The 13,810-nt window shown below is 35.4% G+C and overlaps 1 protein-coding gene across 1 annotated transcript in view; it reads left to right on the plus strand.

Moving 5' to 3' along the window:
- The window catches only part of Ptp36E (protein tyrosine phosphatase 36E), a gene marked incomplete at its 5' end in the record, with an annotated part of 274,732 nt that overhangs the window by 100,985 nt on the left and 159,937 nt on the right, over window positions 1-13,810 (plus strand). The window contains 2 exons of the mRNA XM_089099875.1: window positions 2,385-2,513; window positions 10,612-10,772. Of these exons, the coding sequence (XP_088956001.1) occupies window positions 2,385-2,513; window positions 10,612-10,772 (290 nt within the window). The remainder of the gene's footprint in view (window positions 1-2,384; window positions 2,514-10,611; window positions 10,773-13,810) is intronic.

Genomic DNA, 13,810 nt, shown 5'->3' on the forward strand with positions numbered 1-13,810 from the left:
GAGCAAAAATTAACACGAGTAGGGCCAATGATCCCCATGCCTTCTCAAGACCAGAGGATAATTTTTGCTTTACTGGAAAAAATACTTTTAAATGTTTTCAAATTTTTTACTTACAAAAATTAAACAATTATTAAAATTTTAAGGAATAAATATGTCAAATAAACTGAAAATCAACTTTCATTTGTTTTTTTTTCGTTTTTTTTTTTTTTTTTTTTTTAGTAAACGCAAATTATGTTTATAAGAGCTATTTTTCTAGTTAACCGCCTTTGTCATTAGCCTAAGGGGTTATTTTTAAAGAATTGGAACAAAATTCAAACTTTAGCGTAAAGAGCGAGGTATTGACTAGGGGGCGAATCCCCTAACATACGTAGTAAAAATATATGAATATAGAAGTTCGTTACGTTAGTTAATTCGTAAGTTACGTATATTAATTACTAATAAAAACGTTCGTAATTAAAATTAAACAACTTTCCAGAAAGCCATTTAACCAAATAAAAGTAAAATTAATATGCAAATTTGTTCTAATTATTCATGTACGGTGAGCCAAAATCAAAACCTACATTAATTCAAAAACGTTCAAAAATTAAATTAAAAAAAAAACAAGTTTTTTAACTGAAAGTAAGGAGCGGCATCAAAACTTTAAACGAACAGAAATTATTCCGTATATGAAAGGGGCTGTTCCCTCCTCAACGCCTCGCTCTTTACACTAAAGTTAGACTCTTTTTCGCAACTCTATTTTTTAAAACAATAAAGAACTTTAGTGTAAAGAGCGAGGCGTTTAGGAGGGAACAGTCCCTTTCATATAGTCGATCTTATCAGTCGACGTTTCACAGTCGATCTTAATCATCAGCAGAATACTAAAGTATTATAATTAACACAGCTTATATTTATACAGAAAAAAATGTACTAACCTCCGGATCACTAAATTTTACCGGTCTATTGGTTTAAAAAGTTCATTAACTGAGTTCATTCAAAGTCTTGAGTTCCTTAAAAATTTCTTAAATATCTCCATTTTATCCCTCTTGAAATCTGGAGTGAATCAGTTCATTTGCAAGTCTCTTTGGTCATGATACCAAAATTCTACCACTCCAATTAGAGTTGGCCGTTTAACCTCGAGCAAGATACCCATTAGCAGAGGGGTTAAACAAGGGTCAGTGATTAGTCCTATAATTTTCATTGTAGGGTTTCGCTCGGCTACACCGATTTTTCATCCTTTGGTAACTCTACCAAATCATACTCAATCACTTTTGAATATAAAAAACGGCACAAGCCCTTTCAATTTCCAATCGAATGAGCCTTTTTCGAAGTTTCTACGACAACGCTTTCTATAAAAAAAACCTTTTATCCCCCCAGGGCATAACTTACAACCTTTGCCCTGGAGGTTTGTCATCCTCAAAGAGAAAATCCACGTTTATTTTATATATACATATATATATATATATATATATATATATATATATATATATATATATATATATATATATATATATATATATATATATATATATATATATATATATATATATATATATATATATATATATATATATATATATATATATATATATATATATATATATATATATATATATATATATATATATATATATATATATATATATATATATATATATATATATATATATATATATATATACTTGCATAGTACCGCGAGCCCAGCGGCTTCGCCGCCGAGGCCTTGCCACTTGGCACGCGGCAGGCTTATACATATAGATTCTCACTGTCGCTTGTCTTCTAAATGCAGACAAATTTAGCCTTTTCTTGATGTCATGACGTCCAAATAGATCTTAAATTAGAAGTGGTGCCTTTATAAAATTACATGTTTTTTTATTGAACCTTTTGACTTTTGCCTCGGCTTGTCTTTTGTCATTATGAAAGGCATATCACCGAACCTTTGTTTCTTTCAATTGTTCAGGTGGTGGGAAAAAACTTCTTCTTTTGTCTTGGCTTGTTTTTTGTCATTATGAAAGACGTATCGCCGAACATTTTGTTTCTTAGAGTTTTTCAGGTGGTGGGAAAAAAACTTCATTTTCTTCCAACGATTCATCCAGTCCATATTTTTGATTTTCATAATATATATATATATATATATATATATATATATATATATATATATATATATATATATATATATATATATATATATATATATATATATATATATATATATATATATATATATATATATATATATATATATATATATATATATATATATATATATATATATATACATCGGCGAATCGATTTAGTGGGCTTAGCGAAAAGGGGTATACGGGCCTGAATTACCATTCTATTCCATGTCTTATCCCTTGTGTTAAAAAGGTTTCGCATTGTAATACATCTTTTTTATTTCTTTTTAGGTCATGTGCATTCAGTATTGGCCAACTGACTTAAAGAAAAGTGAGAAATATGGAGACATAGAAGTTAAAATGGTATTTGAAGATCCGTTGGCCAACTACGTTGTAAGGAAGTTCAAATTTAAAAAGGGGGTAAGAAAGGGCAGTTTCTGATAATTGCTTAATTTTTAATTTGGGATATCATTTGGTCGGGTTTACCCTAGCAAGGAGCCAAATTACAGATTGTTGATGCTTCCTTAAAATAACCAACAGATTCAAATCAAAACGTAGACATAAAAACTCATAGAAATCTATGTAAATTTTTCGAACTGATACAAAAGTATAAATTTTTTTGGCAGGGGAGGGGGTGGCAAGTCTTTATTCCAGAAAACTATCAGTCTATTTTCTAATATCATAAAATTTTGGCTTTTAGTATATTTTCAGTTTTTTTAAGCTATTTGTTGACCAACTACCCCTTCACCATATGGAGGGAGAGTATCCAAGAGCGGTATTGTTTTTTTTATACCAGTGACTTTTAGTACTTTTTTTACTTCCCAGCTTTTACACTTCTGAAATGGCACCATAAATGCCATTTTTGGCCATCATATGGCACGCTACAATTGCGTTATAAAGTGAAACTGACAAAAAGCACGTAGATATAAAATTGGCTTTCAAAATAGCCCTTAAAAAGCTTTCTATTATGTTCAAGCACCACGTAACGGCAAAAAAAAGAAGAAGGGAAACATAAGTGTTTCCTATGTAAAAAATCGTTTTCCTTATTTTTCAAGATAATTCTCCTGCAAAGGTATTTTTTCACCATGACGGTTCCAATGGTGCACTTTTTAATTTGATCTGACACTATTTTTAGTGGGCTATCTGTTTTCGTAATAGCATTTTACTACTAAGATCAATAAAAATAATAGTATTATTTATGAATTAGTCATAAATACCAATCTTTTCTTGCTTGACAAGTTTTTCTAGACACAATTTAAATTTTTTGATTACTGTGGCCGGGGTTTGTTCCTTACTAGGTTGTAGCTAATGCTGCAACCATAATATTTTCAATATGAAATAGAAAATTTTCCATTTCAGCGCATCTGTAGCCTTTTCAAAAACTAGCTGAAATATTTTCTATGATGGTAAGCTATATGACAGATATTACAAGAGAGCAACAATATAATAAGTTAGATAACAGAATACAAAAATCGGTCCAGTGGGCTCTCTTTAAGAGTTAGGAGAGAAGGGGTTTAATCTTAGCTTTGCAAAATATAAATCCAATGTCATCTGTATAAATGCTGAAGCTAAAAACTGAAATTCTAAAAACTGACAATCTTTAAAAAAAATTGTTCTGGCTCACTTGTGACATCTGTAATGCTCTAACTAAAGCTTTGCATTCACTATCTTTTTTAGAGCTCCTTGATCTTTACAATTTTCAGTCAAGAAGCAAGGGTGTGTTTAGCTTGACTTACTTTGACTTGACTTAACGCTCTTGCTCAGCAGGGTCGCCAGCGTAGAGGGAACTGGTTGACAGCGCTGTCAATTTTCTCCAAGCAACACTGTCCAGGGCTAGGGATGGGGCCTCATTTGGGTCGATGTTGCGGTTGAAGAGGCGTTGATTTATAACATCAGTCCATCTGGTGCACGGCCTCCCTCGAGGGGAGGTTTCCAGACAATCGAGGGATTGAAGTGTGATACGATCCTTGCAGGGGTAGTTGGCGAGAGGCGGAGAAAGTGGCCGTACCATCTTAGAGAACGAGCTTCTTCTTGGGTGGAGAGGTTCGCTAACTTGAAGATCCTCAGGATCTCAGTATTGCGGATCTTTTCATACCGTTTGACGCCTTCAACTCGAGGCAGGTGTCTAGTTTGGATGGCATCGACCTTTCTTAACTGTATCTGGATTATCACCCATGTCTCAGAAGAGTACAGCATGATGCTTTAGACTGTGGTGTTGTAGATCAGTGCTTTTGTAAGGCGACTAATTTGCGGTTTGTGGAAGACTGCTCTCAGGAGCCGTCCGAATACAGAGTTTGCCTTTCCTGATCTGGCTGAGATTTCGGTGTCAAGTGTGCCATTTGATGATATAATTGATCTGAGTCAAGTGAATCGCCTTAACACGTCAACAGCTTGGCCTTTGATCACAACAGTGAACAGTGAGGTGAACAGTAAGGGTGATACCGATGCAGTTTTTTCTATGGGCATGATCTTCATTTTCTTCCAGTTGATTTGTAGCCCAACTCTGGAGGCAGTGCGAAGATCGTCTCGAGTACAGACTTAAGTTGGTCAAAGTTTTCGTGAAGGACAGCTTCATCGTTGGCAAAGTCATCAGACAAAATCCTCCCGGGATAACTTGTGCCAAAAAGGTGTACACAGTGTGTCTAGTTCAAATGTGGTCGATGACGCAGTTAAACAGCTCAGGTGCAGCAGCGCATCCTTTCCGTACACTATTTTGATGGGGAAGGAAGAAGAAAGCTTCCCGTTAACAAGGACGGCACTTTCTGTACTTCTGTAGAGTTCTTTAAAAAGGCTGAATATCTTTGTTGGTAGGCCAGCAGCTTTCGGGATTAGCCAAAAGGACTGCCTGCCGACAGTGTCAAAGGCAGAACGAAATGCAATGAAAGCTATGTAAGCTTTCTCGTTGAATTCCAGTGTCTTCTCAACGACCTGTCTGACCGTATGAATCTGTTCAGTTGCCGACCTTTCTGGCATGAATCCGGCTTGTTGGGGGTGGCACAAAGCATGTAAGAGACTTGCAAACAGCTTCAACAGGAGCATTGCAAACAGCTTTCCAGGAACAGAAAGTATGGTGATACCACTGTAGTCGCTGCAATCCGTCTTGTCACCCTTGCGTTTAAACACTGGCACGATGATTCCTTTCTTCCAGTCTGACGGTACAACTTTAGTGCGCCAGATCACTCTCAACACCATCTGCAGCCAAAGTAACATTGCAGGGCCATCCGTAGTAAGTAGCTCTGAAGTGATGCCACAGGTGCCAGCTGCTCTATTGTTTTTCAGTTTCCTCACTGCCGATGTAATCTCCTCAGGAGAAAATTCGGCACCGTCGGGGGGAAGGGTAGCTTCTGCAGCAGCGAGAACAAACCCTGGGCCAATGCAATCGGGCGGATCCGAGTTTAGCAGCTTATTAAAGTGTTTCTCCCAGAGACCAACACATTGAGACTGATCGAATATAGTTTCTCAATTTGCTGCATTCAGGCTTATGGACGTCATGGCATGTTGGCCAGCCAGCTTGCGCAGGATCTTTAATGTTGCGTCTATGTCTTCCTTCTAGGCAGCTTGCTCGAGCTCAGCGGCTTTACCCGCAATGAAGCAATTCTTGTCCCTGTGAAGCAAGGAGTTGCGTAGTTTTTTGAGTTGTCTGTAAAGTGTCATAATTCCTCATAATCTCGCTGGCCGTCTCTGCTCAATTATTTCAAACGTCTGGTTGCTAATCCACTTATTCTTCTTTCGTGGGTTTGAGCCGACAACATCGGTAGCTGCTCTGAGAACATTGTCTTTGAAAGTGGTCCATGCTAACTCGCTTTCTGAACACAGCTGGAGAGCCTCGAAGCGGTTAGAGACTTCAACCGTATACCGCTTGTGAGCCGAGGTATCTTGTTTCAGCCGAGAGGTGTCTATCGTCTTGGTGGATGAGGAGTTACTCATTTTGGCCCTCATCCGGGGTTTTATCCTTGTAGAGACGAGACGATGGTCGGCATTCCTGAGCTCGGCACCTCTGTATGAGCGGCAGTTTTGGACAAACGAAATCCAGCTTCGTTAAACAATTATGAAGTCAAGCATCTTTTTGTCCTTCCATCATTGCCGTACCTTATGTACTTCGCAGTCTCTTTTCTCACAAACCAGGTATTTGTGATTGATAGAGAGTGGGTGATGCAGCAATTGAACAGCCGCTCATCATTATCATTCAGAGCGTCAACTTTCACAGGTCCAACAGCAGCATCGTATAGACCAGAGTTGTTAGCCACATTAGCGTTGAAATATTCTAAGACTAGAAGGTTATTTTGTGGAGACATAGAAAAGATTTCAGAGGACAGTACCTCATAGAAATCGTTCTTATCATTATCTTGGGCCTGGTTTGTCGGGGCATAGTAGAGGAGAACAGTTAAAGTTCCGTGCTTGCCGTCGATTCTCACTCTCAGTAGACGTGGTGAGATAGGCGTAAGAGACAATAAGGCTTTCCGAGCGAAATTTTTGAGAACAAGACTGACTCCCCCTCTTCTTTAGGGTTCAACAGACCAAAGCAGTGTCCGCTCTTCTCCAATATCTTCTTCGCTACTTCTCGTAAGGTGAGTTTCTGTTATTCCTGCGTTCGTCACTTTGTATCTTCTTAGTTCATTTGCTTAAAGAAGCTTAGAACCAGGCTGATTCAGCGTCGGGACAGTCCAGGTGGTGACATTAATGCCATCTTGGTCAAGGATGTTCAAAGGGGTTGGTCCTTGGGCAGGCATGGGTCTATCCAAGGAGGATGGAGGAGTAATTTGAGGAGGAGGGTTGCTATCCCAACCGTTTCTAGGTGCATTTATTTCCCTGGTGGCTAGCCGGATATCCAGAGGCACGTTAAGTCAGCTCTGCCTGCACCATGAATGCATGGGAGCAGACTTCAGACGAGCACCATTACCTCAAAATCTTGTAAAAAATACTTTTTTTGACGTAACACATTTAATTAGGTGTTGTTTTCTTAAACCACACTGCCGTTCTATGACGAACAAATAAACTTTCACATGGGGATAAATCCATTTATATAGACAGTGAAAAAAACAGGTACAAAAGTCCAGATATTTCGATCACATATACAGCGACCGTCTTCAGTAGAAATACTAAAATAGTAAAATTGAAACTAGCATATTTATATACAACAAAATAAATAGCTTTTCGGATCATTCACAAAATAATGAAATTCCGGATTATTCACTATATTCGACATAGAGACAGAGAGAGTTCATTCACAAAGCTCATTTAAAGTTTCTTGATGTAAATTTTCTTCTTTAATCTTGCCCAAATTAGATTTTTTAAATACTGGATTTACTGGGGACGTATTTTCATTTAAAATCGAAAATACGTTGTATATATGGGGAAATGAGACCAACCCAGTAAACAACTATAAACGCAATATTTTGTTTGCAATTAGAAGACACGGAAGGCTTTGCCACTTTCATTGGAAATTTGTTTTACATTTGGGCAAGATTAAAGAAGAAAATTTACATCAAGAGCTTTGAATCAACTTTGTCAATGAACTATCTCTGAAAATAATCTAGTGAATAATCCAGAAGTTCATTATTTTATGAATGACCCGAAAAGGTATTTATTTTGTTGGATATAAATATGCTAGTTTCAGTTTTATTATTTTAATATTTCTACTGAAGACGGTCGTGTCTTCAGACGGTCATATATGATCGAAATATCCGGACTTTTGTACCTGTTTTTTCACTGTTTAAATAAATAGATTTATCCCCATTTGACAGTTTATTTGCTTGTAAAAAAAATACATAAAAATTAAGCAAGTATTACTAATTATATGTGAGTTTACAATGTTTTTAAGCTTGCACAATCTCTTTTAGTTTAGTTATTTCCTTTTTGATATAAAAAGTAGAACATTTTCACCGAAGCGACATCTCAACACTTAATCATCTCAATTTATCATCTCGCCCTCGTCTGGGGTGGGAGGACGTCATAAAGAAAGATTTTAAGGAAATAGGAACTTCCTGGGAGGGTGTAAAAATGGAGGCTTTGAATAGATTGTGACGGAGGAGGAGCGTGCGTAGCTGTGTTGGCCTCAGGCGGCTTGGTGATACGGTGAGTTGTTAGTAGTTGTAGTATCATCTCAATAGCTAAATGAATATAGGCCATAACCTGGCCAACAAGCAAGTTTTTTTAGGAGTAAAGCTTGTCTTTTATAAGGGAAGTAAGTAAAACTTAAGAAAAAGCACATGCAGAATGAATGGTGTGAAAAATAAAATAAGTTACAAATAAAATTAAATAAATTATGCATAAAACTAGTAGAACCCAAGACCTTCTGCTGAGGATGAAGAAATCCTCGCCCTTGCTTACATATGCTGGATTTCCAGAAGGATTTCACTATTAAGAATATAGTCAAGTATATATTCCTAAACTATAAACTTGATTATTTTTTTTTTCTTATTTTGCTTTAAACTGTGGAATGACATCTCTCAGAAAATTATAAAACACAAAGATTAATATTAAATTTGATCGTTAAGATAAGTTCATTTTTTAACCTTAATCTTATTTTAATTTGTTTCATTGCATTTGAACTCTCTAATTTTAGTAAATAAAAGCCATTCAACACGCAGTCTTAACAATCAATTCAAAACAAAAGCAGCTGTTCAACAGAGTCCCCAGCAACATTTATGGACCTCCGTCGTCATTCTAATTAAATTACGTCTCTGGGGATGGAAAATATTTTCCGTGTAAGGGGTCCTCTTTGTCAGGTTCAACCACATTAAAGGGTGAAAAGAAAGGCTAGGGAATTTTGGGTACTTGGAGGGATGTCCTACCTCTGTCTTTACATAGTTTCTTCGCTTAGCCATACCACATGTAGAAATATTCAAAACTTTTGTATTGGTTTTTTCACTGTCTAATAAAGGACTTGTCCCTATTGAATCTCTTATTCGAGAAGTTGAAACTAACCGGGCTTGTCGTGAGGGATGTTGAACCAACCCCAAGAAAATATTTGCATACTAATGCTACTGCTTCTACTAATACTACTATTAGTGTTACTATTATTACTACTTCTATTACTACTACTGCCACTGAAGCTTTGGCTACTACAATTAATTCTACTGCTACTACTACTACTACTACTGCTACTACTATTAAAACTAAGGATATTAAGGTGAAAAATTTGGGATGTATAGAAACTGTATGGAACTAATTCGAGATACACTATGCCCACACAGTTTGTCAAGCGGACACATCAGCTACGCTTCAGGAACCGTTGATGGTATTAAGCTGACATTTCAGCGTGTGTTGAAGGGGATGTTGAAGAAACCGAAGGTGTTGTTCGCATACTGCTACTAATGCTGCTACAACTAAAGCTACTTTGCAAGCTAAGGGTATTAAGGTGATGTTTTTAAGGAATAATTAGGTGGATATTGACTAAATCAAAACAAACTATGCGCATGTCGTCTTTCAGAAAGGTGAAAAAGCAATACCTGAAGAACAACTTATATTATTCAGTTGGACCTTTAAAGGTAAGTTGTGGAGATTGTGAACTAGCCAGGAGGTATTATCTGTATACTTTTAATGCTACCACTATAATTACTGTAACTAACGACGCTAAGGGTATTAAGGTGAAACTCTTAGGGAATGCTTAGGGGGAGTTTCAATTAAACGAAGAAACTATATGCATGTAGCTTTTCAGAAGGGTATATAAGCAATATCATAAGCAGTATCAATCTATAATAGCAAGAATTATCATTGAAATTTTTAATGGAGCCAATTTGATTCAAAATTAAAAGTTTTGGTGCCCATTTTAGGAGTAAAAAGAGATTGGGGGGCAAACATCGCTTCTCTCAAGCCAATTCATTTTCCAAACGCGTCCAGTCTAACTTTTAAGATAGCTATTTTGTTCAGCATAGAAGAACGGTTCAGCAAGTATGTCCTTAGGGATATCTGGCATGTCAACCCCCCACAATTATGCAATTGGTCCGTTATGCTTTGAAACTAAATGTTGCTTAGAACTAAATCCAAAGGCATTGTGTTTACGGTTACCAATAAGACAGCTTGGCAATACATCGAAAACAACTGGGGACATTAAGTTAAAACTTTTGGGGCGACTACTATTACTGCCTCTGCTCTTACAATTTAAACTAATAAAAAGATTGGAAGTGTATCCAAGTTGTCAAATAGCATAGATAGAATCTTTTCTATTGTCGTGAAGAATAATAAAAATTTTGGTCAAGAGTCGACGATGTGTTGTTTAAATGGAAGACCTTAAGTCATGCTCGAAGTGTTCTGGAATTCAAAGGACCACCTATTTTGACCAGTAACAACCAGGATTACAATGATATGCCCACAAAAAAGTAAGCTGTTCCATTCAAACGAATCGTAGTGGATTCTTGACTAAAAGGTATGTCTTTGCTCCACAATAATATGCACCCATTTGTTCACGGCTAAAGATTTTAAACTGTTAAGAAAATTGTTTCTGAGCTACAGTGATTTATCTCATTACTTTTTGAATGGCCATTAAACACTTCAGAAAAATTTGTTTTTTTTATAGGACGAAGAAAGAGAGATTCTTCAGCATCATTACACAGAATGGTCCTGTCACAGTTGCCCCTACTCTAATGCAATTATGGATTTTCGAAGGCGTGTCAAAGCATCCTTGAAAGAAACTTCCGGTAATGAATACAACTCGGGCCCACTCATTGTCCATTGCAGGTTAATGATTTTCTAATTATGCTTTGTGGTTAAACTTTTTCATTATCAACTAAAGAGGGTGTCAATTTGTTGGTATTCTGTCAAAGATCCCTCAGTTCAAATAACCCCTCCAGTGGTTATTTGACCCTTACTTCCCATCCTGACTCTAGTCATACATATCATGAAACTTGAATTCCACATGACTAAAGCCTACAAAGTTGGTCTCTGCTCAATTTTTCAACCATACTTGTTATGGTTGTTCAACTTTTCGTAATTGTTCAGTCTGACAAATGCCCTGACGACAATAAGACGGGTATAAAATGTCGAGCTTTTCGTAATTGTTCAGTCTGGCAAATGCCCTGACGACAATAAGACGGGTATAAAATGTCATAAGCTACTTCCTCTGTACCCATCTGAGACAGTAAAAATACCTTAGCCTAGGGTTGTACCCTTTTATTTTCAGCACCATTCTATACAACACATGATTATAGAAATCTGGGAGAGAGCCAATATAATCAAAATCCAAATTTAGATCCTTTTTAAGAGCTTGAAGCACTTTTTTACGTTTTACTTTGGCTCTTTGCAGTCCTCTGTGTTTTTAATTAAAAATTTGTCAATTGGTAATATTTTCGAATTATTTTACAGGAGTCTTACTTGATCACAGAATATTCCATTGACCTAGCATGGCAACTTCTAGTGTATACTCTCAAATTTTGTTTTATCTTTTCTTCTAATGCTTATTCAGTATTTAAAAAAAGAAAGTTCTTTTTTAGTGTTTCATAAAATAAATTGCTTTGATAGCACAACAGTTTCTAACATATTTATATACATATATATTATGTGTATGTGTTGTCGCCCAACCATCTAGGGCCAAACGAAAAGCAGGTCGTCCCCGAATGGAAAGAGGGGATGTCACAAGGAAAGATTTAAGGGAATTAGGAATTTCTCGGGAGGGCGCAAGGAGGGAGGTTTTGAATAGATTTGGAAGGAGGAGGAGCCTTCGTAGCTAACTTGACTTTATACGGCTTGGTACTGAAGTGAGCTATAAGTAGTAGTATAGAAAATTGTTTCGTTAATGGCCAAGGAAAAGACAATAACGCATTCAATCCACTGAACCATATATACTGATGTATTCATGAGTTGGCAAAACCTGCTCTTAAACCACATTTAGCGAGGATGGACTCTCAAATGTTGCTTAGGACCTTCGAAAGGCTTTGCTGGATGAAATGCATTCTAGGTTTATAAGCCTTGGTTAGGTCAAATCCGTCATCATTGCAAAATATCTTGATCAGCGTTAAAAAAAAAAAAAAAAAAAAAAAAAACTGTATCTCACCGGACAGTTGTTGTGAATCAGCCACACTAAAATCAAGTCATTTTTTGGGGATCAATTAAAAAAAAAAATTTCCGAAAAATAAGTTTTTCAAAGAAAAGTAATGGCCATTTTAAACTTAAGCTCAGGAGATATGACTAACTTTAAAAATTCAAACTCAAAACGACCAGGTATAACTATTAAAGAATAAATGAAACCCAAAACGAACAGAAATTAAATAAACAATCATAGCAAAAAACATACAACAAGTAATAATATGAATGAATAAATAGATCTTAAAGCGAGTAATGCTTAGACTGAATATGAAAATCAAGCTTAAAACCAAAACAAATAGTTTGCTATTAAAGTATAAATGAAACTTACAATGAACATAAATTACATAAAAAATCAATGCGAACAAACATACAATATACATGAATGTAAATGAATAATTGAATCTCAAAACAAGAGAAACTTAAGTTAAATGTGCAATTCAAATTTTAATCGAATAAAAATAACTACAAACAAGAGTTTGGGTATCGTCTCACTGCAGAAGCCTAAAACCTACTCCGTCATTGGCGCCTTACTGAAAACTATATGAGTCTTGAACAGTCTTGGAAAGTATAAACAAAATCAAATTGATTATTAAATATATAATGATATTAATTGTGGAAAGATCCATCAGTTCAAGATTTTTTTTTTCACTTTAATTTTTATTTTCATTTTCAATGCTGTAAGAACTGGAAAAGAATAAATTTGTAATGTACAAGTAATTCGTTTTCAGTGAAGCGCCAATGACGCAGAAGGCTTTAGGTTTTTGCAGTTAAAGAAGGGGGCAGTATCCAAACTTTGTTTGTAGTGAAACTATATTTGTCTTGACAAATCATGGAAAGAACTAATAAATTAAACTGAATATTTGATGTATAATTATATTAATTGCTGAAAGCTCATCTGTTCAAAATTTTACTGTAATTTTAATATTTATTTTCAATATTAAGTACAAAAAAAAAACATTTGTAATATAATTTGTTTTCAGTAAAGCGCCAATGACGCAGTAGGTTTTAGGCTTCTGCAGTGAGGCGATACCCAAACTCTTGTTTGTAGTTATTTTTATTCGATTCAAACTTAATTTGCATATTCAATTTAAGTTTCACTCGTTTTAATATTTATTTATTCATTTATATTAATTTCTATTGTATGTCTGTTCGCATTGTTTTTATATTTAATTTCTGTTCGTTTTAAGTTTCATTTCTACTTCAATAGCAAACTGTTTTTTTTTTCGTTTTAATCTTGATTTGAATATTCAATTTAAGCATTACTAGCTTTAAAATCTATTTATTCATTTATATTATTCCTTGTCGTATGCTTTTTTGCTATGATTCTTTATTTAATTTCTGTTTGGTTTGGGTTTCACTTATGCTTTAATAGTAATTTCTCGTCGTTTTGAGTTTGAATTTTAACAGGTATTCATATCTCCTGAGCTTAAGTTTGAAATGGCCTTTACTTTTCTTTGAAAAACTTATTTTTCGGAAAGTTTTTTTAATTAATTTTTGTTTGTTTTTGATTGCAAAAAGTTTCAAGTTTTTATTGCATTGGGGGGCGGTTACTTACTGTCCGGTTATTCTTGACTTTAAAAAACGGATCTAGATCTTTCAATTTAAATCGAATGAGGCTTTTTTCAAAGTCTATACGATTACCTCTTTGATAAAAACCTTATGTATGAACAAAAGACAGCTTGCATAACTTGTGG

The sequence above is a fragment of the Artemia sp. Qi Xiang Cuo genome, chromosome 14, assembly GCF_049724085.1.
Source record: "Artemia sp. Qi Xiang Cuo chromosome 14, ASM4972408v1, whole genome shotgun sequence".
In the NCBI taxonomy this organism is placed as follows: Eukaryota; Metazoa; Arthropoda; class Branchiopoda; order Anostraca; family Artemiidae; genus Artemia; species Artemia sp. Qi Xiang Cuo.